Source organism: Chanodichthys erythropterus, chromosome 10 (assembly GCF_024489055.1).
Source record: "Chanodichthys erythropterus isolate Z2021 chromosome 10, ASM2448905v1, whole genome shotgun sequence".
NCBI classification, from domain to species: Eukaryota; Metazoa; Chordata; class Actinopteri; order Cypriniformes; family Xenocyprididae; genus Chanodichthys; species Chanodichthys erythropterus.
In genome coordinates, this window is record NC_090230.1 from 31,918,540 (window position 1) to 31,945,881 (window position 27,342).

The 27,342-nt window shown below is 37.8% G+C and overlaps 1 protein-coding gene across 2 annotated transcripts in view; it reads right to left on the reverse strand.

The window, feature by feature from the left end:
- ttc28 (tetratricopeptide repeat domain 28) overlaps window positions 1–27,342 on the reverse strand; it is a 329,726-nt gene that overhangs the window by 198,335 nt on the left and 104,049 nt on the right. Inside the window, exon 1 of one of the 2 annotated variants that reach the window (XM_067397335.1) lies at window positions 15,357–16,135. The exons of the other annotated variant lie outside the window; for it this stretch is intronic. Coding sequence (XP_067253436.1) covers window positions 15,357–15,383 — 27 coding nt within the window. The 5' untranslated portion in view covers window positions 15,384–16,135. Of the gene's footprint in view, window positions 1–15,356; window positions 16,136–27,342 lie in introns of those variants that run through there. 2 annotated transcript variants of the gene reach the window in all.

The window sequence follows — 27,342 nt, forward strand, 5'->3', positions numbered from 1 at the left end:
TTAAAAGAAAGGGATTCCTCCTAAATGCTACTGAGGTTGAGAAGTCTCTTATGTTCACTAAACAGCAATATTTTTAAATAATATTACAATTTAAAATAACCGTTTTCTATTATAATACATCTTATTTCTGTGACCAAAGCTGAATTTTCATCATCATTACTCCAGTCTTCAGTGTCACATGATCCTTCAATGGCATCGGGATGCAAGAATAGATCAAGTATAGTGTGTCATAGTGGACAATAACCAACCTTTTTTTCACTTCATTTTGGGGCACGATGGGTTCCGGTGTCCTGACATTTCATCCTACCCATCAGATTGTCTTACCTGGGCTTACTGCGCATCAATATTACATCATTTCTGTCATGATAAATAACACCAAATTTCTGTTTGCATATTTTTGCATTTGTTGGTAGGTTTAGGGTTGGGATACGTGTAGACATTAATAATGCATAATCTGATAGGTAGCATTTTTCACTGTCGATTTGTAGGGGAGAGTGGGGTAAGATGAGCCAGCGTTTTAACTTACCCCACCACAAGGCAATGAATTTAAGTTGAATTTAAGTATAAACTGGTGTCATTTCAATGTAATATTACGCAACTGGTTTAGTTTATCTTTATTTTCGAGTTTATTTGATAGGAATAGTGTAGAAGTATACCAAATCCTTCTCTGATACGAACCAGAGGATGTTTCCACCTGTAGTCTCTAATGGCCTAACATGGTCGACATTGCAGAAAAACTACCATGTCAAGAACCTTTGTTTCAGTGACATTTATTCATTCTTATTTAGTTTTTATTTAATTTTACTCAACAAACTCTCTGTTTTGTCTGTTTATGGGAAGGTTACAACTTTGATGTTCAACATATTGTTTCAGAAATGCAAACAATTAAACACTGAAATTTCAACTTCATTTGGTTGGTTTTATGTTGTTTAATTTAGCTTTAAAAAAAGATTCAGTTAGATGGTCAGTTTACACCCACCTACTGACTCGGCTCAACTTACCCCTAACCTGGGGTAAACTGAGCCAGATGAACACTTTTTTTATAAGAAGCCATTTTTTTAGAACCCTTTGTCATACACGTATTCTGATAATTTAAAATGATAGGAAACATCCTGAAATTACTTTAAATACTAATGTAATTAATTATTATTATTCAAAATATTATACATTTGAGATCTCCAGTCATGCTCAGATTTTGCCAAGATGCCAAAGTCTGCAATCAAAAGTCAGATATTTCTATAATCTCTCAAATTGAGGCTATTCTCATGAATCTCAGATTCATTTATAGCAGTGGTTCCCAAACTGGGGTACGTGACATGACAAAAGGGGGTATGCGAACAAAATGAGTAGTTCATTTAATTCTACCTTAAAATAATATTAAAATCGAGCATGTATTTCTAACTGCCAAAATGTCGTAAATCTAGCACATTAAATCAGATTACCTCATCATTAGCAGTCAAAAATAACTGTATCCACACAAGCAGCATGCATATGATAGATTGCGTGCAGAATCTGATGCCTTAAATCGCACTAAATTACTGTCGTTCTCGACAATGCACCTTTGTAAAGGTGGGGAATTTAGCCCTTACTCGCATGAAGAACAAATACAGACACAGATAATATATTAATTTCGATTTAAGACTCAAACTTTCTCCGATACAAAAGCATACCTTGTGTGAGTTCTTGTATTTAATAATGATAACGAGCAAGAATGCAATTGTTCCCAAATATCCACATGACTGCAAACGTGACATTATACAACAGGTCAAAAAATAAAACGTACATTTTAAACACAGTACTGTCATATTTACTCTATTTTGCAATGAAATAATAGTTCTAACGAAAACCACAGCAGAACTACAACACACGTCTGTGTTTCGCGAACAATTCTGCGGCTTTGAACGAATCGTGAGAGTCAATGATTCAATGATTCATTCACAGCCACTTGCTTCGTTACTAAATGAATGACTCGATGACTCACTCACAAAAACAGTGACTTGCTGCCACCTACTGGCGGTTTTAGTTTAATATTTAAAAGTTTTACTTAATTTTACCAACATTGCATATTTCTCTATTGAACATTTTTTTTATTTAAAACATTATAAAATAAATAAAGTTATTCATAAAGGAAAAAAAAAATGCACTGGAAAATCAATTTAGGGGGCAAATTTTGTCCCTTAATGGTGAAGGTGTGACTGCAGTCGAAGTGGAAGAGAGGGGGTACGCAGAAGGATGGTAATCCCTTCAGGGGGTACTCCAAGCTATAAAGTTTGGGAACCACTGATTTATAGGAAAAAGAAAACCGTGATCTCACATGATTCAGAAGAAATCTCAGGCCCAATTTGAGCAATAATATTTTCCTCAAGGCAAATGATTCATTGAACTGTTTATGTAATAAATATTCTCTTGTTTGACACAGATTTGGTCAAATTTTGTAAAGAAACATGTCATCAAAGTAAAACTATTACAAGCCTCTGGAAAAGGTGCAAATCGATGTGCTTGTTTGGGTCTTAAGACTGAATGTCCAAATCCAGCAAGTTTACGCAACTTTATAAACAAAGACAATAAACACATTTTTTTTCCCTGGAACAAATACACACAAACTTTCTGATTGGAGAACAAGAAGCATGTGATGCTGTAATATTTCTTGAGACCCAAAAACACCCTGAAATGTTCATTTTCTCGAGCGAAACATCACATGACTATTTCCCGCTGTCCAGCGTGTGACATACAGAAATAGAGCGATTCACACTTTTGTGACAAAGGTGTTGAAAATCTAAATGGCTGTATTCTCATGCGCTCGTCCACACGCCGCAGGAAGTGGCAGGTGCGGAGGGGCATTATGGGTACGATGCATGCGGCAGCAGTGCTGGGAATTGAAACCAATTACATTAGCGGGAGTTGTGAAGTCTCTGCGAGAGCTGCCCTGTGGCCCTCCATTATTTCATCTCTTCACATGCTACAGACGCAGAGAGCCGGGTTCAGCTGAGAGGGACGCGGCGTGTGCTTTGGAAAGCGCTGGGCGAGACGTCTCTGGGTGCAAAAGATTTCCTTCCTTCCTTAAACCAAGAAGCATTTACTTGAGAAGCAAAATGTCCTAAGATGCTAACTCTCCCCACCAGCATTTGCTAAAAAAGTTGCTAGTCAGCACCAGCATTTTTGATTATATTCACAAAACTTTCATGGCCCGCAGAATATTTTGTTTGCATGAATATGTAAACATTCAGTATATCAAAGGAAAGAACAGAGCCTCTGCTTTTAAACAAACATCAACAACAACAACAAAAAAAGAAGTATTCTAGCTTCATGCACTCTTTTGTTATCAACACTTGAATGTGGGTAAGTTTCAAACAAAAAGCTGAAAATATCGCATTTAGGCAGTTTTGATTTATATGCTGTTTAATGTTATTTCACATGTGCATGTATCACTTGTTTCTGCTTCTTCTTTGCCTGTGTTTTGATCTGGAGATTCTGCACTCTTTTAGAAGATGTGTAATAGCGCCCCCTACCGTATAACAATGAAAACATGAATTGCTGGAAAATTCCATTAATGTCGGGAAGGAGACAAAAATACATATATCTGGCAATGGGGTCAGAAAAATTCCTGTGAATTAAGTTTATTTTTCTAACCCCATTGGCATTTGTTTTTCTTGTTTTAAGCGTAAACTCACTTAGTTCTTCATAAAACAAGTCATTTTGCTTCTTACAGTAAATTTAGCTAGATTTAGATATTTGTACTAGAAAATGAGACAAAAATGCATTTACTACTACTACTTACAGCCGATGCACTACTCAACTTTATGTTAGAGATGACATGAAATTGACTCAATTCACTTACTCAATAAATGTTTTTGGAGTTGTGAATGATTCATTAATTCATGTTATTAAAAAGATGTTTTATCATTTTTCATCCGATTGCAACAATCAAATCCATATGTGCATAAGATCTTGCCAAATATTCTGCTTCAGCATAAAAACAGGATGGGAATCTACGATTCAATCAGATTCTGATCCAGGGAGTCACAATTCCAAAACGATTCCTGAAATATCTCACAAAACACTGATCTTCCAGTGACAGACAGATCAACTACACTGACTCAGATTCAGAGTAAATTGCAACTACAAAATACAATATTTTGTTGGTACTGTAAAGCATGTTACCTTTGTCAACATACAAAACCAAAACTTCTGTTTAATTTAAAGCAGTTTAAAGCATGGTTAAAATCTGACTCAGAGTTGATTCAGAATCATTAAAGAAAGAATCAAAATGCTCCAGAAGCATTTTTTTACTATTATAGTATTTTTTAATATTTTAGAAAGATGCCAAGGCAGCATTTCAAGTTTTCTTTAATTTTGCATCCACGAAATAGACATGACATCCCACTCGCTCATTACTTCCCCTCAAAGCACACTGACACTTCCTGCTCCGCTAGCAAATGGCCGGACCAGCGCAGCTTCAAGGTGAACCGACAGAGCAAACGCCTTCCCTTCCTCCTCTGCCCTTCAGGAGTCTCTCTGCCTGCCGCTCGTTCTCGCTCCGTTTGGCAGGTGATGAACACGCTGCTGCTGTTGCAGGGAGAGGCTTGAAACGCAAGGGAGAGCAAAAAGAGTTGGCAAATATCATTTCTACAGCACTTGCTACGATGTGACAGAGGCCTCGTGCGTGTTTCACTCACATTTACAACATCCCGCCAAACCGGAGACTGGCCGCTGACAACTTCATGGCATTCGGGACAGTGTAGGGCTGTGTGATTAATCGTAACTAAGTTTCGATTTTGACATCCAACAATTATGAAAACAAGATAATTGACATAAAACAATTATGTTCCGTCCCGTGTACTTTCCTTTTCTTCACAATGGTGCGCTTTCGCTCCTCCCTAAGCTAAACTTAAAAGCGCAGTGTGTAAATTTTGCAATTAAGAGAAGCTACGGTGGCCAACACAGGACAATGATGTTGTCGTCTGTGGCAGAAGAGAGTATCCAGTCAAGCAAACACGCTCTGTAGAGCAGTTTGTCCATTTAGGGCTACTGTAGAAACTAACTGCCGGTGCAAAATGGCGACTTTACATGTACTGGGACCTACGGTGTATGTAGATAGAAATGGCTCAATCTAAGGTAATAAAACATAACGGTTCATAAAATAAGGTCCTTATACACCACTGAAAACATAGTTATGTATATTATATTGCATTTCTGTCAATAGATCCTCCTAAAATTTAAAAATCGCACCTTTAACATCTGAATCAGCCAAATAAGTTAGTGATGTCAAATACAGTCTATTGCCGCTAAACTGCTCTTAAAAGCCACGAAAGAGACACTAGCTATGTTTCCATCACACTGTTTTTATGAGCATTTTGAACTATTGCATGAGAAAGAGTGATGGAAACGCCAAATTTCGAGAAAATAAATCCCTTAATTTGCAAACTTTTTACGCTCACTTCAAGTTTTTTTGACCTGTGTGAAAAAGAGCTTATGCAAATAATGAGAGATGGAAATGCATTACGTAGACGTAGTGAACATTAAACCCGCTTTATTTATACCTAAATGGTCAAATAGCCTTAGTTATGTCTTAAATGAATGTAAACAGTTGAGAAAGAAAACACGTATATTGGATCCGTCCAGCTCTTAAAGGGACAGCAGCCTAATAAATCTGCTGCAGTCATTGACATCAATCAAACAAAAGGCAAAGATAAAATCACTCACTGCTCTTGAATGAATAACTTTTGTATTTTTAATGTACACAGCAGTGTTATTTTACATTTTATTATTTAGTTTCTGTTGTAGGCCATTCTTTATCTGAATACAATTTAATTTGTATTTTTGTTCTGATGTATTTATTTGTTGGTTTTGGCTGTAATTTAGTTTCTTTTATTGTTTTGCTGATTGTCTTCTGTAACTGTTTTGAGGACCTTTCACTTTACATTAATTAACTTAGTATTAGTTTTTCATATCGATAATTGTGAAATTTCACTTGTACAGTATTAAAAATGACTCAAATTAGGAAATAAGACTTTGATCAAATCACCCACCAATAATCATATTAAATAATTGTGATTTCAATATTGACCGAAATAATCGCGATTATGATTTTTGCCATAATCAAGCAGCCATAGGTCAGTGTCATCACATATAATTGCTAACAAAAGACTATAGACACAACAAAGTGTAAGAAAGTAGGGCTGGGAAATAGGGCAAACACCTCAATATTTTTTCTGCTTTGATGAAAATCAATATTTCATTTTAGTGTGTGCGTGTGTGAGAAATGGCTTAAAATGAAGTAAACTCAAAAAGGTTAATGCAAGGGGATAAAAACTGGCAATACTATGTTTGTGATATAAAATGACTACAGAAACACATTTCGGTCATTCGCCCAACCTTTACGCAGTCGCCTTATTTTGCATCAAACGTAATCAGCCGAAAATAAAGCAGCACATTGAGCGGGTTCCGCGGGAGAATAGTAGGTCAGAGACACGATCAAACGACTGTGTTTGTCTTTGTAGTGCGGATGAGCTCGCGCTACAGCAGGTCTGAATGCCGGATCCTCCCAGGCTGCTGCATTTGAGCAGTTTTTCCACTTGATCACACTGGGAAATGTGTTGCAGAATGGTCCTGCATGCTTATTCATGCGGCTCTGCGTCTGCTCGAGGGTCTGACTAACAGCGTTTTTGGCCTCTATCACTATCTACACGCCACATGCGTTTTTACACACACATGCTAATCAAAAGCAATCAGCAAAGTCATTACATGAAGAAACGTCCATGCCAAATGTAAAAGCTCAGAATTGAATACTGGCATACTATTTAGGCCTACTGCGTGCTGCACCATAGGTTCTGCATATTTCCTATTCGTTCGTATAAACTTGCAGTATAAACATTTCAAACATGCTGTGTGACCTGTTTAATACAGCAAGTGCCGTCCAGTTATCATATCAGAAGTATAGTTATTTTGCATTTTAATCCAATTTAGTGAAAAATGACTTCACTTTTGCCAGTCTGACTTAATAATGAGTCATGGGGATGTTAAATCACAGCTCTGGTTCGTTCGTCACACTGGAAATGGAAGGTCAAGTCGAGTGCATCGCCTCGAGATATACTCTTGCACACAGTGTGCTCTGGTTACTGCAGATTTGGGCAGATGAAGTAGGTCATCAGGGTTTTTGATGCATACACAAAAAACTGTACAGTAAGCACAATACATAAATCAGAGATAATAGTAGGCTATGGAGTATTTTTTATCATGCAATCTGCATGTTCAGTTTTGAGCTGCACACACACACACACACACACACAAACACAAACTCTTCATCTATCTAATGAGCTCCAGGGGGCAGCTTACATTGATTTCAATCAACAGCATTATCAGTCATATTAGATGCTGTAGCATCTGGTTGAAACACAATCAGATACAGTTCAGAAACTTCAAGACATCACGGATGATATAAATGATCCTTCTCTAAGCCTTGCCTTAAAAACATCAAGCAAACTTTTGCTTTATAGAAGTCCAGTGTGTTTGAATAGTTTTTAACACAATTTTACAGAAATTATACAAAAATATGGTAAAATGTTGCTGCCAGGGCACTTGTAATCCTGTAAATCCTGTAAACTGACTTCAATTTTGCAATCCTCCTCAATTGAAAAACTATTTTTTACCACTGTGTTTATTCGACGATCAAATTTAATTAACATTAAAAGATTTGAATTCATCCAACATTTCACCTCCTCGTTGCACTTCAGCAAAGAAATTTCAGCTGCATTATTTCCTGCTTTAAAAGGCAGGTACAACTGCATGTCAACAGCATAACTTTGATATGAAAAGCCAAATTTATTAAATATAGTATATTCTCAGTGGAATCATGTATAGAGAAAAACGCAACGGCCCTAAAATAGAGCCCTGAGGTACCCCATAACCTACAAGAGCAGCAGAAGAACAATTATTCCCAATCTTTACAGTGAAATTTCAACCCTCCAGGCAAGAACGGAACCAATGTAAAGCCAATTTCCATTTTAAACCTCCAATAAAATATAGTTTAATACCCTAATAAGTGCTATAATACAGTAGTATAATACAGTGACTTCTGAAACATGAATTTTTGGGTAGACTATGCCTTTGACAACTTCTTGAAAGAAAAACAGAAAATACAAATGTGCTGCAGTGCCACATAATAATAATAATAATACCCAATCAATTTTTACCACTTTATGCACACATTTTCACAAAATCTCTGGTTTATTTCTATGGGACATTCCATACGATTATCTCATCAGTGCACATTATTCCACAGAAACATTTTTTTCTCATCTCATCTTTCATTTGCTCAACTAGTGAAATTACTTTCCTTTGCTTATTTTTCAGTTCTTTTTTTCCAATCGCATGCTCTCTTTTAGTTTGTAACGCCAATGTTTCTTGATCACCCTACATTTATTCTCATCAAATATCCTTTTTCACTTAGAAATGGGTCACATTATGGGAAAAAAAAAAATGATAGTTGAAGTGTCCTAGTACATTTTGGTGGTGCAAAAACACTCAGTTCACCTTGAAGTTCTTTTTTTAAAAAGTGCTATTTCAAAATATTGAATACTCTAAATACTGCTCAAGAGGGGAAGGAATTGGTGAAGATAGTTAAAAACTTCCCATAGAGATGGAACTCACTTTTCTGGAACTGTTTTAGACACGATACTACAACTTTTAAACAGTACACAGAAATCTCCAATTCATTCCTATGGGGGATTCTACAAAGAATATCTTAGCAACAGTAACCAAGGTGGGCGGAGCTTAGCATTAAATATCTCAAAAGCATTTGTGTTATAATGGAAGCTTGTGTTGCGCACAGCATCCTGCAGGAGAAATGAGCCAATCTGGGAGGTGAAAAACCAGAGGGAACAACCAGAATAGGAAGTTCATCCTGGTGTCAGCAGCTGAAAGATGAGAACCAGAGGGAATCTTTTCAAGGTTGCCTAATATCTCCCCCCGCCAGCTCCTCAAAACGCCTCTAAGCATTCACACGCAGGTGAGCCGCGAGAACCGCAGCAAGTCTGGCCGTCTGATTCTGAGCCTATCCTGCATGGAAGGCTGTAAATACGCTGGCAAATCATAAAGCCAGCAGGTGTGTTCGCCGCTGACGGTTAATCATCCACCTGTCTCTCTGAGAGCTTCCTTTCTCGTCGCGGGAGGCTCTTCAAAACACCTTCCTCATCAAGATCCTCACAGCGCTCCGGTTACCTTACGCACACCCAGGAAACGCTCAGTCAAATTCAGAAATCAGGGTGAATGCGGCCACATACCAACCAAACAGGTGCGGAAGATGATAGCATGTTTGTCATCGAGACTTTAGATGCCGCGGGATACTCCGATGATGGATATAATGGCGAGAGAACGATAGCCTCCCCGCAGAGATCTAATAAATAACGCAGGAATCAAATGGAGATAAGGTTTTGCAGCTCCCCAGAGGTTAAGAGCTTCTAAACGAGGTTTTAGCACAGAAATATCGCCTCCGATAAGGGTTAAGCCCACTTCAGTGAATCTGCCGCTAAATCACACCGGCCTGGAGTATCGTTTATTAAACCGAGAGAGGGAGAAAAATGGAATAATGGGATCTCTAGCTATCCCTGCCACCTTTAACAATGCTGTCAGAACATTCAATCTTTAGAAATTTCAGGCTAATTTTCATGAAGCAAGGTTTGTAAAAATCACTATTTTACTTCTAAAATGAGACCGGAAAAGGATATTTGATGATAATAAATTTATTGATTAGACCACAAAACGAAAATACAGCATGTGATTGGAGGAAAGAAGTTGTACACTCTTAAAAAAAACAGTTTGCATCATTTTTTTTTTTTTTTTGAGTTACGACAACCTTCATTGAATTTACATTACACCAACAAGCTACAACTTAATATTTTGTAGCATAAGCACACATTTTTAAGTTGATTACTCAAAAAAAAAATGTATTTGTAAGTTGTTGGAACCAATTAATCATATCCATTTCAGTTCAAATCAACAGCTCATGCCAATTTTAGATAATAAATAAATGCTAATGCCATAGCACAACTTATTTAACATACATTTAATGAACAAGTGAGACATTATTTGTCACTGGCATTAGTGCAGTCATTGCTTATAGAGTCAGTGTGGTGTTTACCTTCACGTTTCTACTCGATAAATCTACACGATTTATTGCACGCGTTTTGGCAAAAGCCTTGATTATTTTATGCGCAGCTTGTCAGAGTTGTACGGCTCTGTGATCAGTAGTAAATGCTTCTCCATCTGAAAGCCAGAGGGCGCTCTCGGGCAGAAACTGCCAATATGCCTTGCGGCCGAGGTAGAACACGCGTCATTCCAGGAAATCCTATACAATCGCTGTAGCTGAATAAACAGAGGATTGAAACGTTTTGATTGTGAATAAACACACGACTGCCATATTCTGTGTAAGAAGCCACTTCATCTGACAGAAGGATGCTCAACTGTTGTTATGAAGTGAGTTTGGAGTAAAACATATTATTAAATGTTTTCTTTTGATAGACAAGATGTTAATAAATGCTTCTCATGTCTGGAAAGATGTTTGACGTGTGTTGTTTTTTCAAATGCACATTATAAGCGATTCAAACTTTCAGATGTTTTCAGATGGATTAGCATTTAGAGCCATAATTCATTGACAAGCCACGCATAAAAAAAATAATTATAGCTATGCGATTTCATAATTGCACTAAGACAAATCGTTTAGGATTTCAATGTTTTTTTTTTTTTTCAAATCGTACGATTAATCGTGCAGCCCTATCTTCAGCACAATGGTAAACACAAAAACTCTTTTAAATGTCAAACATAACAGCATTAAACACTAACAGGTCTTTCCCTTCACTAAAAAACACATAAAATAATACTTAATTTAAAAAAAACAAAAAACATTTATTCTCTTTATCTTTAGCATGGGAACTAGAAATCCCCTACCTAATTTCTGAAGTTATCAAGACAATTTCATTACATTACTACAACTTAATTTTTTTGAAAAATGCAGAAATATGAGTTTAAATTACACACAATCTTAAGTTGATGCAATATTCAACATTATTATGTCAACAGAACTCTACAAAATAATGTTTGCAACTTAATTAAAACAATAAATTGCAACCATGCATTTATTTAAGTTGTGGTAACAGGTCCCCTAAATGACCTTTTAGAGTGTAAAGGATTGGTTGATCTCTGAATTGGCAAATACCTGGTATAAATACACTTGACTGACTTCTGACAACTTTTGTTGTTTAAAAACGAAGCTAAAACATTCAAAACAACCTCAAATCATGAATATAATTATTAACTTAGTATCGATACAGTCTTGCATCCAAAAACGGAGCAATACATTTCAAGCAAACTTTTCATTTCTGTCAGCACAGCACTAGATGGAACGAAACAAAGCTGGCTAAAAATAAAACCCATTCTGAGAGCGTCAAGGATGAGCTCCTCGCTCTATTCATCGGCAATGCCCCAGAAATCAGCAAACTTCACCCAGGTTCTTATCTTTCAACAACTTTCATCATCTCCATATTATTCACACCTAAATTATTAAAAGAGCACACGTTAGAGAGAATTAGCGGGCCCACCGGCCTCCACAGGCCTGAATCAGCCGCCCTGACACGAAGAATAAGTACCCGGTACATCTGCCCCCCGTAATAGATAACCACAGGGCCGCAGCCTCTCTGAGTGAGTAATGGATGGGATGTTTAATCTGCTGAGGTAGTGATACCGGGAGAGCGAGCGAGAGCGCCGTAATCCTTGTAATCCACGGTAAACAAAGTCTTCCCTTCTACGAGCGTTATCGGAGCGCTCCGACAGTGGCGCTGGGAAAATATAAAGTGCTTTTGAACATTAGTGTAATCCAATCCGAAGCAGAGGAGCCCGAGAGGTCTTCGGCAAACTCTGAGCGAGTTTCTCAGACGCTTTATTGATCTCCACGGCACAGAGCCGAATATGGGATTCATCTTCAGGGACTACACAAGAACGGAAAACAGACCTAGTTTTTAAGTAAAAGACTATTACTATGAGTGTGTTTTAAAAGCTGGAAGCTGAATTTTGGTGCTATATCTTAATACCGGAAAGATGCATGTAGGACAAACACTAGTTAAACAAAGGCAGGGGAAGATACAAAAACAAGATGATAAAGAAAGACAAAGGAGGTTTATGGTACCAAGAGCTACAAACTTTGTACTGAAGGATGTTGTTGAGATAGCAAAGACTTCAAATTACCCAAAAAAAAAAAACATTTCAACAAACCCAAACGTGGCAAAATACTAAAATTCAGTATGTGCTACAGACATGAATTATTTACCAAATCAAGTGGCTTGTTGAATAAAAGCGATCGGACTCATAATAGTGGACGATAAATCAGTTTACAAAGACCTCAAGCTGACTTTTTACTTTTAGTGGATGGACAAATTGTTTTTGAAAGCTCACAAAGGCAGCATTTATTATCTAAAATACAGTAAAAATAGTGAAATATTATCATGATTTAAAATAAATGCTTTCTATGTGAATATATGTTAAAATGTAATTAATTCCTGTGATGCAAAGCTGAATTTTCAGCATCATTACTCCAGTCTTCAGTGTCACATGATCCTTCAGAAATCATTCTGATGATCTGCTGCTCAAGAAACATTATTATCAATGTTGAAAACAGTTGTGCTGCTTCATATTTTGTGGAAACTGACATTTATTTATTTTTTTTTTCAGGATTTTTGATGAATAGTAAGTTTAAAAGAACAGCATTTGATTTGTACAAAAATGTACGATTTTTAAATGAATCTCATTATGAAAGACCACCCCTAACCCCGCCCCCTAAACCTACCCATCACTGGGGTTTAAACAGATCAAATGAAACTGTTCAAATGAGACTGTATGAATCAGCCACCAATTCAGCAAAACTCGTTGCCGTGAGATTGTGTTGGTTTTTTAAGTTTTGTTTAGAGTCTAGCACCAGCTCTGAATGGCAGTAATGCAAAACCCTGTCGGAAATGTGTTGAGCCAACTCCGAAAAGAATGCGAGCAGTCAGCCAACTGTAAGTGTGACCGTGCCAAAACCTGGGCGATCCCTCCTGTCCAGAGCCCTCCGAGACCCTCGTCCATGCCAAAGCCCCACCTTAAAGGATTAGTTCACTTCAGAATGAAAATTTCCTAATAATTTACTCATCCCCATGTCATCAAAGATGTTGATGTCTTTCTTTCTTCAGTTGAAAAGAAATGAAGGTTGTTGAGGAAAACATTCCAGGATTTTTCTCCATATAGTGGACTTCACTGGGGTTCAACGGGTTCAAATGTCAGTTTCAGTGCAGCTTCAAAGAGCTCTACATGATCCCAGACGAGGAATAAGAGTCTAATCTAGAGAAACCATCTAAAAAAATATAAAAATTATGTACTTTTTAACCACAAATGCTCATCTTGCACTGCTCTGTGATGCGCCACGCATGACGTAATCATGTTGGAAGGTCACGTGTCACGTAGGCGGAAGTTTACAAAGCGAACTTGCAAAGACTAAGTCAAATGGCTTTTACAAAAAAAGGTAAGACAACGATGTCGGATGATTTTAAAGTTGGAGTTTTTCACCCTACCGCGGTACTTCCGCCTAAGTGACACGTGACCTTTCCAACGTGATTACATAATGCATGCATAAAGAATATAACTTTATATTTTTTTGTCTAGATAAGACTCTTATTCCTCGTCTGGGATCATGTAGAGCTCTTTGAAGCTGCACTGAAACTGACATTTGAACCCGTTGAACCCCAGTGAAGTCCACTATATGGAAAAAAAATCCTGGAATGTTTTCCTCAACAACCTTCATTTCTTTTCAACTGAAGAAAGAAAGACATGAACATCTTGGATGACATGGGGGTGAGTGAATTATCAGGAAATTTTAATTCCTACACCATGATTCCTTCTCAAATGACTGGAGTCATTCACATACACACTCACAATTGTAATTTTGCACACCTACACTGTTGCAGAAAAACCAAAAGAATCATGAACAGTTTCAGAACACGACTCCCTGAATCAAATCTTGATTTGCCTAAAGGTTTCCACCCCTATCAAACACTCTGATAGAGAACTACAAGACTTCACAGAAGAGTTGCAAACTTGCACTTCATGTCGTGACTGTTTCTGCGAGCGTGTTTGTAGTCGAGTGCGGCCTGTGGTGGCTTTTGATTAACTGCAGCCCCAAACAATATGCCTCTAATAGAGGAGAAAAGTGGAGACCCTAATGAGCTGAATGCCATTTGACTCCCGCCGGGGAGTGCTGAATAGTCTTCGTCTTCTATACAGAACAAAATAATCAAGTTCTTTTGTACATCACGACTTTAAGTCGCCTATGAACTAAGCAGAAACGCAGACGGCAGCGCAGGAACCTGAAGTTTGCACGATCATACACCGCTCTCCAGCTGCGTATCAGGTTTTATCTTCCACGGAGGTCTTATTTACAAACCCTAAGAGGTGTTCGGCAGCTGTAGCAGTGACTCACTCGCTGAACGTCATCATCTTTTGATTCGCAAAAGACCCATTTAAGGCCCTTTAATCTAGGGAACAATACGGCGAACACAATTACAGGCACGACGTGAACTAATCAAAATCTTTTTTTCTTAAACAAAAGCAGAGGAATGTCATGGATTTATTATTTTTTCCTCAGAAGAACATGGGAAGGGAGGCAGGTTCCTGTGATCTGAGGATGCTTGCCCTCTAGTGGAGAAGAAGATGCAACTACGAGTTTTGGCTGGTGTTCAAAGGGCCTCTGGCAATGGCACACTCAGCATTTAGTTCATTCAAAACGCACACAAGACAGCAAAACAGCTCACGGAGTCCTAGCATCAAACGATCGGTGCCGTTTAGACCTGAAAACAAAGTCATTCAAAGCATACGCTATGCCACAATGGCCATGTCATACCAGCAAAGACATTGAGCTCCTACTAAAGTTATGGACTGAAAGTGCTGCATTTATCAGACCTGCATGCATGATAGGACTTTAAGGTTGAGGTGACTTTGCATTTAAGGACTTTCATTAGCATAATCATCATCATAATCGCATGCATCACAAGTACAATGGAGAATAAAATGCATTAAAAAGAGAGAGAAAAACCACTGCATTTTAATGCATGAGCATGGAGTAGAGATTGTTCTTCTGCATATAACCTACAATCCAATCCACAAATCCTCTACTTGGACTAAATGCATCATTAAAACCTCAAATATTTCAACATCAAATACTCTCAAAGCACGAATTCACCGTACAACCTTCAAGATCATGTTCATCCAGAGGTCTTCCCCTCCTGATCTACTGCCAAACTCACAATACACTCCCATAAATCTGATCTCGTGCTTACCTTCTTCCGGGGCTGCCATTTCATCATATTTGTAAAGCAAAAATGAACAGCATCAAAACATCACGATGGCAGAGAAGTGGGATTCAGGATGAGGACATAAAGTCACAGTGTCTCCGGACGGCAGATTCATGACGCTCTCCAGGCGCGCGAACGTGCGTAAAAGCGCAGAGCACTGGAGCCTCTAGTGTCCTCCTGATAATCCAACACGCGCAGTCTGGAGATTTCTGCTCGTTTGAGCTTCAACTGGTAGTTTAATGTTCGTTTAAATGCGCGATAGCGATTATTAAGATCGTGTAAGCCCAGAAGGGACACTTGGCACGCTATATGCGGAGACATTCGCTCTCCATCGTGACAGCGGATGATGTGCCTCGCGCGGAAGAAAAGAGAAGGAAAAACTTTCCGTTCTGATAAACGCTACACGATTGTTCGCTCCAAACAGTCCGGTTTCCTTTAAGTGTCCGGGTAACGTGCGCAAAAGCGCGAAAAGTTCTGCATAAAACGAGTGTTGATGGAAAATAATCCTCAAAAATCACAGTGGATCCAGATTCCAGAGATGATGCGTAATTCTATACATACACACACACACGCACGCGCGCGCAAAAGAAAGAAAAAACCCTCAAAGACGCGCAGAAATAGACGGATCCAGTTGGAGAGAAGAAGAAGAAGAGGAGGAGGAGGAGGAGGAGGAGTGGGAAAGAAAAACAGAAAAATCCTTGGAATTTGAGAGTTGGAAGGAGAAGGATATCCTCCGACAGCGCAGAACTGGAGCGCAGAACACTAATAACTTCCTTCCCCGCTGCTCCTCTGCGCTGAGAGAGAGAGAGAGAGAGAGAGAGAGAGAGAGGAGGACGGTGGAGGAGGAGAGGAGTCCGCGGGGTCATAGAGCCGCCGAATACACTCACACTCACACACACACATAATCTGGATTTATAAAGCCCACTGCTGCACAAAGAGGATAAAAGTACTCAAGCACAAACCTTTACACGCTCAACCCAGAACTGTCCATTCAAGACATTGGATAAAACATGACTTAAGAAAAAAAAAAAAAAAGATTTATATTTCTAAAGAGAAAAGGGCTTGTAGAGCAACAAAAAGTGTTTCCATGTTCTGTAATGTTTTTAATATATTGTAAAAATTGCAACTGTAGTTTTTAGAACTTTACTGTACAGATAGAACACTTTACAATAAGGTTCCATTTGTTAACATGAACTAAATACTTCAAAGAATTTGTTCATTTTAATGTTAATTTTGACATTTAAGTATACATTATTAAAAATTATCGAAATCTGTTAATATTATTTAATGTACATGAACTAACAATGAACAGCTGTGGTTTTATTAACGCACATTAACAAAGATTAATAAACATTGCTTGATCAGTTTGTTAGTTACTGCATAAACTAATCTTAACTAATGGTTAATATAATCTAAATACAGCCATATATTTGAACTAATAAAATATATTTTAACATTGTTTCTGTAAATTGTACTGAGAATACTTCCATTGAAGGACACAAGTGTGGTTAAATATAATATAATATAATATAATATAATATAATATAATATAATATAATATAATATAATATAATATAATATAATATAATATAATATAATATAATATAATATAATATAATATAATATAATATAATATAATATAATACTATTAATAATAAATTTATTCAATTTAAAACAATATTTTATTAAAGTACACATATTGTGAACACACATTTAAAAAATAATAAATATTATTAAATATATATATATATATATATATATATATATATATATATATATATATATATATATATATATATATATATATATATATAAAATATTATAATAAAATAAAAATTATATATATAATTTTATTTTATTATAATATATGTGTGTGTCATAGCAGCAGTTTCTGATCTAAACAAATAAAAAAAAAAAAAAAAAAAATATATATATATATATATATATCAGACAACGTATTGTGATAATGGTTAAATCAGTAAAAATTGTGGGTGACTAATAATAACAACTTTGACAATAACTTTCATGCTTATAACATCAATAAACAAACTATAATACAAAACAGATCATTAGTTCATGTACATTCAAATACAGATACTGTAGGCCTATATGTAAATTAAAGCTGGGTGACATTTCTAATCTAAATGTACATTAGCTAATGATCTGTTAAGAATTATATGAATGTAATGATGTTTGTTAATGTCTTACTAATGAAAATGATCATAAACACCCTCAGACTAACATACAGTATATATCGGCACAGTACTGATTAATGAACGAGGTTTATATTAAGGCATCACATTACCAAATGGCAGTGAGTGCATCAAAATGCAGTAGGTACATTTACACTCAAGGTCTGTGGACTTCTTTAGCCCTAAACTCCAGCCTGGACCAGCGTGTGTTATAATAACAAAATCAATTACTGCATTCCTGCTGAAAATAGCTCACTGTAATACGACACCTGTTCTGTCCATCGACGGCCATCTTTAAACATTCATCTCTCTGCTTGTTTACCTTGGTGCTTGGCTTCTTAAAAGAGATTTGGAAAAGTCCCTGTGTCTCCGCTTGGACAACTGCCCTGATCCTTGACTAATATTATTCTGAGGTCCACTTTCAAAAAGTTTAAATGCCACTGAAAGTGTTGACGGACAGGAAGAGGGCAGAACCGCGTCTCTCCTGGCAATTCCTGCATTTGCACACAAAACACATCGTTTCTCCCAACAGCAAGAACATTACACATTTCTGCACAGAATACACACTCAAAACACCTGCTCACAGTTGAGTTAGAAACAAGCTCCCCGTGTCAAATAAAGGACAAGACCGACAATGCTGCGGATAATACGACTAGTGAGACAGATATAACAACATTACAGGTTTGAACTGATATAAATGACCTCCATCAGTGTCAGCTCAGAATAAAAGCACAGATGTTGGGCTTCAGTGGCAGTTTAAGGGCACAGATTTGACATTGTTAACCAACAATGAAGATAAACTACAGGCGGCATTATTTATTCATGCATCAGCAATAAAACCTTATTAAAAGCACATTTCATCAGAACAGCAGCTGTCAAATGCCATGATATCAGAGTAATATCAGGTCACTTTCCAATAAAAGAGCCGCTTTGTGATGAAATACCAAGACAACCTGTAAACATCTAAACAGCCAATGGGCGACATTACATCTAAAAACACAGCCAGCTATGCTACTGACATAAAAGTCATTTTGTAATGGATTATAAAGTTCACGGTAAACCCTAACACTCAAAATAATCAATTGGTTTGAGTAGCTTAAACAAATTAGTTCAGTCAAATTAACTTTTATGAGTATTTAGCACTTTTTTTTCTTGCGAGTTCACTGAACTCACATATTTTCAGTAAACTGAACTGTTTCATTGTTTTGAGTTTTATGAACTCATTTCTTTTAATTTAGATGAACGTAAGTTTAACTAAAACTGGGCTGGGATTTCTATTTCCCAAAATGCTTGAAAGGGAGAGTAAATGTTAAAACTTAAATTTTTTTTGTGCAATATTTATGTGCAAGGGGGAGTTTTGCCAACTTATTCGGGTTTACACTGTTTGATAATGGCCTTTATTAGGAGCTACACAGATTGTGCTAGAGTCCTCAAATGCTAAAATATCCCCACCTTTGTTAATGCTTGGTTCAGTTATATGCATACTAGTCTCACGTAGCCAGACCTTCAGACTGACAGCAGAAGGTCTGGACTCTATCGCAGCTTTCATTGGTCAAGGACCGGCCAAGAGGATGTCTGTCCGACATGTAAAGCAGCCAATCACGTCATGTTTAGAGGTTTGAAATTGTAAAGTCGATGGGCCTACAATAACAGATTAGCCTCTGGCAGACTGTTAAAGAACGCAACACACACGTCTCCTGGAAATCCTGGAGAATTCAACCAATCAGATGAAAACTTCGAAACATTTTGTGTTGCTTATGCATCAGACATTCAGCATGAAGTCTGAGGCTGAGATTATACGCATCCTAACAAGTCTTACAAAGGAGTAAAAAAGACTGCCGCATGTGTGTGAACGTGAAGTCCACGAGACCGTAGGGTGTCCCGTTTGTCATTTTAGGTTTCAGAAGAGTGCTCGCTAGCTCCCCCTTTGCAGTGGATATGTGCTTTCGATGCACAGACTTCTACCCAACAGTCAAAGTGGCATTATGTCACGAAAGTTAGGACTCAAAGTACAAAAGTGTTTAGGGTGCCATTTGGGACAGGGCCGAAATTACCCGAAACACTCTAACCACCACCCAAAACTCCCAAGCAACGTGTTACTATGTTTAGCACAGGTAGGCCCCCCTTAAAGGGCATCTATAATGCCCCTTTTATAAGATGTAATATAAGTATCTGGTGTCTCCACAATGTGTTTGTGAAGTTTCAGCTCAAAATCCCCCACAGATCATTTATTATAGCTTGTTAAATTTGCCCCTATTTGGGTGTGAGCAAAAACACACCGTTTTTGTGTGTGTCCCTTTAAATGCAAATGAGCTGCTGCTCCCGCCCCCTTTCCAGAGGAGGGCGGAGCTTTAACAGCTCAACAACAACAAAGCCGGAGAATCTCACGCAGCCAAAATGAGGATTGTCAGTAACGGTGTTCAGCCTTACATTGTTCAAACCGGAGTCGACACTGATGGAGAGACTCAGGAAGAAGTTACAACTTTTAGACGTTTCTGAATGGTTAGTGGATAAATTTATGTAGTTGCTGTGGAGTTGATTCAACTCATCCACCAGCATGTGCCGTCATGTTCATCTTTTGTGCAAATCCAGTGTTGAATTGATCCTCGTTTGTGAAGCAGTCCGGCGTAAAATGACGGCATGAACAACACTCTACTACAACAACTCTTCCTCTTCTCTAAAGCAGCCCAACATGCCCTTTGTTGTGTGTTCTCGGGGGCGGGGTTTATGTAAATTTTAGGGTTAGTTGATGTCACCAACCCGGGAAGAAGCTTGTTTGTTGCAGTCCTTAAAAAGAGAATTCTTTAAATCACAATCTCCATATCTGATTGTGTTCGTCTGAAAAAAGATAGTCATATATACCTAGGATGGCTTGAGGGTGAGAAAATCATAGGATCATTTTCATTTTGGGGTGAACTAACCCTTTAAGGCTTGACCTGCTCTGTCATGTGCTTACAAGCACAACAGTGTGACAGGAAACACAGACGGGTGAAAGTGTCCAAACCTGCAGATGATTCTCTGAACTCCAGCTGTGGTCTGCTTTTCCCATCAGGGCATCAAATATTGGCTTTTTGAAAGCACTTCTAGTGATTTAGCAGAAACATTCAGCATCTGTATGTTTTTCTGTGTCACACACCCCCTACCTTTATCATTCTACTGAAAGGACTGGCTGACGGAGAAATGAAAGGCTGGATATAGGAAAAGTGCATTACAGAGATACGGGCGAGTGGCAGACATGGGTGTATAACTGTGTGCTCATGTAAGAGAGATTACCAACACTCTGACCTACACTTATACAGACTCATGCGATGGTTTGAATGCCATTTTCTTTCCTGTGTTGATGCATTTTCTATGTCAAATATCGAAGGGCTTGTCTTTTTAGATAGCCTTTAAAAAGCATACAGTCTTTGTATAGCAAATGACTTTAATGCACATCACAATTCCAACTCTTGAAATAAGTTTTATGGGAGGAATGTCCTTATTTTAGAGAGCATGTAATTGGACAAAAAAATAATACAAGATTAGTCACAGAAAAAAAGAGTTTATTTTGTCAACATTTAGCAGTAGACACAACCTCAAAGCTAACAGTCATGAACTAAAAGCCAGAAAACTCCAATTCTGATTGCATGTCATTTTTAATAAAGCACAAATTGCATTCGCATTTCTTTGGGTACGATTTCGAAATAATGCGCAGAATCAACTCATAATGTTATTTGCTGAAAATCCCTTTAGGTTTGTTTTCACCCAAATGAATCACAGAACTGTTTAAAGCAACTTGGTAAACAAGAATATTCAAGCGTATTGTGAAGATTCCAAGACCTTGGGAAGCATCGTGCATGTGTGTGTGTGTGTGTATGCGACAGAGTGACGAGGCCGTGGGCTATAATGAGAGCTGCTAATTAATGTTGTGAGGCGTATCTCACAGCCACAGCAGCTCTATCTTCAGACAGCAGCTCGACTCTCTCGCTCGCTGATGGGAGGAGGAGGAGGGGGCGTGAAACAGACACCTCGGCTCTCCAAACACAAAAGATGCAACAAGCCTTTCTAAGATCCAACAGCTGCTCCACCTTTACTCTCAACCCTACTAATGGCTCTCAATTGAACTCTCCCGCTCTGATGAAGATGTATTGAGTTCTTAGGTGCCCTGGAGATCCAGTCTAATTCCCAGTAGGAAGGTGTGGGTCAGATGGGTCACATTTTGCTGTAAGCCGTGCGTGAGGGACAGTTGGAGGTCAGGAGGACACATCCCAGATCTGGCTTTTCATTGTTAGACCTGGGCAACCCTTGAGAAAGTGGGGTCTACATGCACACAACCCTCAAAAATCTTCAGTGATTCCATAGTACCTTGGGTTCAGAAAACAACCATGGTTCTAAAAAGTGAATGAAGTTACATTATAGGTGTTTCAGAGCAGCATATTGGTTTCTGGGTTCTGTAAAGTCTAAAAATGATTCTGTAGTCTGCAATATTGGTTTATGGTTTCTGTAAAGTCTACAAATTGTTCTATAAAGTCTAAAATATTTGTTTCTGGATTCTGCAAAAGTCTAAGCGTTGTTCTGTAATGTTTAAAATAAAGTTTTTTAGGTTCTGTAAAGTCTACAAATTGTTCTAAAATATTGGTTTCTGGATTCTGTAAAGTCTAAACATTGTTCTGTAACATCTAAAATTTTGGTCTCCGGGTCTGTGAAGTCTAAAATGTTGGTCTCTGGGTCTGTAAAATCTACAATTTTGGTCTCTAGGTTCTGTACAGTCTAAAATGTTGGTCTCTGTGTCTATAAAAGTCTAAGCGTTGTTCTGTAATGTCTAAAATAAAGTTTTTTTGGGTTCTGTAAAGTCTAAAATATTGGTCTCTGGGTTCAGAAATGTCTAAAATATTGGTCTCTGGGTCTGTAAACTCTAAAATTTTGGTCTCTGGATTCTGTGAAGTCTAAAATGTTGGTCTCTGGGTCTTTGAAGTCTAAAATGTTGGTCTCTGGGTTCTGTAAAGTCTAAAATATTGGTCTCTGGGTCTGTAAAGTCTAAAATATTGGTCTCTGGGTCTATAAAAGTCTAAGCGTTGTTCTGTAAAGTCTACAAATTGTTCTAAAATATTGGTTTCTAGGCATGTAAAGTCTAAAATATTGGTCTCTGGGTCTGTAAAGTCTAAAATGTTGGTCTCTGGATTCTGTGAAGTCTAAAATATTGGTCTCTGGATTCTGTGAAGTCTAAAATATTGGTCTCTGGATTCTGTGAAGTCTAAAATATTGGTCTCTGGGTCTGTGAAATCTACAATTTTGATCTCTGGGTACTGTAAAGTCTAAAATATTGGTCTCTGGATTCTGTGAAGTCTAAAATATTGGTCTCTGGATTCTGTGAAGTCTAAAATATTGGTCTCTGGGTCTGTGAAATCTACAATTTTGATCTCTGGGTACTGTAAAGTCTAAAATATTGGTCTCTGGGTCTGTAACATCTAAAATTTTGGTCTCTGGGTACTGTAAACTCTAAAATATTGGTCTCTGGATTCTGTGAAGTCTAAACATTGTTCTGTAAAGTTTAAAATATTTGTCTCTGAGTCTGTAAAGTCTAAAATATTGGTTTGTTAAAAATATTAAAAATACATACTGAGTGACTGAAACAGTCTTTGTCATCGAATAAACTTGTTTGTTCACATTGAGGTCACAGTATGAACGGTCTTGTTTCCTTTCATTTATTTTCAAGATCTGAGGTGAATTATCCAATGTTGCTTTCAGTATGTCTATAAAGGTCACGAAAAAAAAAATATATCCAAACTCACATTAGACACTTTTAACATTAAATAAAGCACATCATCACCTGAGATTATCATTGTCATATTGTATGTTGTTGTTCCAGCCACGATGTTGCATGAAATAGAAACAGTTTCTAAAATAAATGTAAATGTAAATCATATGACCATCACAACTGGTTAGGATTAAAACTCTGATTAACATGGAAAAGATACCTTTTATTGCATGTTGTGGCATTACTTCACATCTTGTTAGGAGAACATTATTTTAAATATGAAAGCTACTTTATTTGTCTTTCTTGCAGCTTGGGCACACTACTAAACATCTGCTTTTGTGTTTCACAAAAGAAAGAAACTAACACTGGCTTAAAAACAACATGACAGAATTTTCCTTTCAAAAGGTTCTCGTATGACATCAGACTGTAAAATCCTCTAATTGGAGGCTTTATTTTTAAGAGCGTGCTCAATCAAGCAAAGATACAGACCGGTGGGAACAGATCCCTGAGGAGAAACGCTCTCTTAGAGCACCATCAAACTGTCGGCCAGTATTAGATATGCTGACCTTACGGACAGATTATTTGCCTCTGCCACAGGCCACTCAAATGACCCTGAGGGCAATTAGATTGAGAATAGAATTACCTTCGGTTCTCCAGGTCTTTTACTCTCACAATGCAACTGCTAATTCAATCAGTTCAAGGATGCATTCTGGTTTGTCGCCCCAGCTAAGTTTAGCCGGCTGAGGTCTATAAACACTGCGGCGAGCTCAAACTGACCGTGTGAGACTCTAGGGCCTCCTGGAGCGCTGCCACCATTGTGTAGCACCATCAGGCCATAAAAACAGCCTTCGATCGGGTCGATCTGATTGTACTATTGTTGTTTTTAGCGGATGCATGAGTTTGTGTTCACTTGAATAGTTCAATATAGAGCAAACAAATCAGGTTTATTCTTGAAAAGTAAAACACAGACTTCCCAGTCAATATCTTTTCCAGAATATGCATAATTTTGCATTTATGTTGCGGTGCCTCAATGCGACACAACCCTTGTTTAAAATTCAACAGTTTAATCAATAATTCATATATTGTCAAACACACTGCGCAGCTCTGACAAATGTCGAGGATTTTCCCATCACCCCTGTTTACGGCTGAGTCCCACGGGTGCCACTGTTGTTACGATACCAAATGAATATCTGCCATTAAGACGAGCCGACGCCATTAGAGAAAATGAGGCTGATGAGACGGATGTTGTAAACCGAGCACCTCCACCTCTCAGAAAAAACACTGAAGCAACGTGCTTTACATCTCACTCCAGCTGCAATTCGCATTCTGTTAATGACCAATATTTGTCTTTCTTATATATAGAGAGAGACTTAATTAGTTGTATTAGATACCTAAGGCAAGCATGGCTATTACTACTGGAAATATTAAACCTCTTACCATACATATTAAACTTTGGTAAATATATTGTCCAGTGTTTTGTAGTGGAGAGGTGTGCTAGTACATTTCTGTGACCAGATAAACAATTATCTGCAAAACAGCTGAAAAAAGGAGTCACTTAAGCCATACCTAGAGACCAGAATATCAGAAAGACTTGGACTAGCAATCAGAACACCTTAGCACCCTCATAGCAACTGCTAAAATGGCTCGGAATACTTTTGCAACCACATAGCAACACCCTAGCAACAGCTGAAAATGGGTCAGAACACCATAACAGTCTTTAGCAACTCCTAAAAATCTAAGAACATCCACATACCACATAGCAACACCCTAGCAACTACTAAAAATGCCTCAGAACACCCTAGCAACCACCTATCAACTATTAATGGCTCAACACAATAGCAACTGCTAAAATGCTCAGAACATCCTAGCAACTACATAGCAAAACACTAACGGCAGCTAAAAATGTCCTTAGCAAATATTTAGCAACACCCTAGCAACTGTTGAAAATGGCTGAGAAAACCATAATACCTGTTCAAAATGGGTCAGAACATATTTGCAACCAAATACCAACACCCTAGCAACGGCTGAAAATATCTCAGAAACCATAACAATCTTCACCTGCTGGAAATGGCTCTGAACACCCTAGCAACTCCTGAAAATGGTCCAGAACATCTTAGCAACCACATAGCAACACCCTAGCAACTACTAAAATGCCTCAGAGCACCATAGCAACCACCTACCAAACACAATACTAACTGTTAAAATGCTCAGAACACCCTAGCAGCTACATAGGAAAACACTAACAACAGCTAAAAATGTCCTTTGCAAATACTTAGCAACACCCTAGCAACTGTTGAAAATGGCTGGGAAAACCATAACACCTGTTCAAAATGGGTCTGAACACCTTTGCAACCATCCTAGAAATGGCTGGAAATGGCTCGGAAAACCACAACAGTCTTCACCTGTTGGAAATGGCTCAGAACACCCTAGCAACTCCTGAAAATAGTCCTGAACATCTCAACCACATAGCAACACCCTAGCAGCTACTAAAAATGCCTCAGAACACCCTAGCAACCACCTACCAACTTCTGTAAGAGGCTCAAACACAAAAGCGACTACTAAAATGCTCAGAACACCCTAGCAAAATGCTAACAACTGCTAAAAATGTACTTAGCAACACCCTAGCAATTTCTAAAAATGCCACAGAACACCCTAACAACCACCCAGCAACACCCTAGCAAAGAAATTGTTCCCAGAAATGACCTTTGCAACCACATAGCAATCATCAAGAACATCATACCAGTCACACATCAATACACTAAATAAGACTCAGAATCCATTAACAACGTCATAGCAACGCCTTGGAAACCACCTATAATGGGTTTGCTTTGTGGCAGCAAGTTTAGTACATGCAGAAAAAAATCAAAAATCTTTGTATGTACTTCTAACGGCTATTCCCAATTACTATAATGAGCATAGAGCTGTTTATCTACAAAGGGATGCTATTTATATAAAAATACTTTATACAAAAACACAGGGCCCTTTAAAGCTGTGTTTAATAATTCATCTGCACTGGATATCGACGTAACGGAGTTCAACATGCTGTTTAAATCAACACGGCTGTTAAAGAGCAGTCGGGTTTCATCTGAACCCAGATCAATAATAACACAGCACAGCGGAGCCACAAACGCACTCTGAAGATGCAAACAAAGAGAAACAGAGGGTTTGTGTGGTCCCCTGGTGTTGGCAGAGATAACAGCATTTTCAGCTTTGAGTGTGTGTGTGTGTGTGTGTGTGTTTATGGTTCTGAATGTGTGTTTGTCTGTGAAGTGTTTGGGCTAATGTGGCAGTTAGTCCAAAAAGCCAAATAAATATCCCATGTTCTCACCATCTAACACTTTAAAATGAAGAAGATATTTTTAGATTTGCCACATAACAAATGCTGAGATTCACTACTGTTCAAAAGTTTGGGGTCGGTAAGACTTCTGCTCACCAAGGCTGTATTTATGTCATCAAAAATACAGTAAAAACAGCAATATTGTAAAATAATATTACAATTTAAAAAAAAAAAACTAGATAAAAAAAGACAAACTTAGACGTGACTTGAGAAAGCCTGAACAGAAAGTATGAAAAGCTTCAATTTTCAGTAGTTTGAAGTTTTAAAGCTTAAAGTTTGAAGGTTTTGAAGGCAAAACAGTCTATCAGAAAACAGATAGACGAATTGAGTTAGCATGAATTAGCATGTTTTAGCATGTTGCTAGCATGTCCTAAGGTAGATGCTAGGCTTTGCTAGTGGTAGATACTTGGTGGATGAAGCTTAAAGGTGCCCTAGAATTAAAAATTGAATTTACCTTGGCATAGTTGAATAACACGAGTTCAGTACATGGAAATGACATACAGTGAGTCTCAAACTCCATTGTTTCCCCCTTCTTATATAAATCTCATTTGTTTCAAAGACCTCAGAAAAACAGGTGAATCTCAACATAACACCGTTACTGTTACGTAACAGTCGGGATCATTAATATGTATGACCCCAATATTTGCATATGCCAGCCCATGTTCAAGGCATTACACAAGGGCAGCCAGTATTAACGTCTGGATC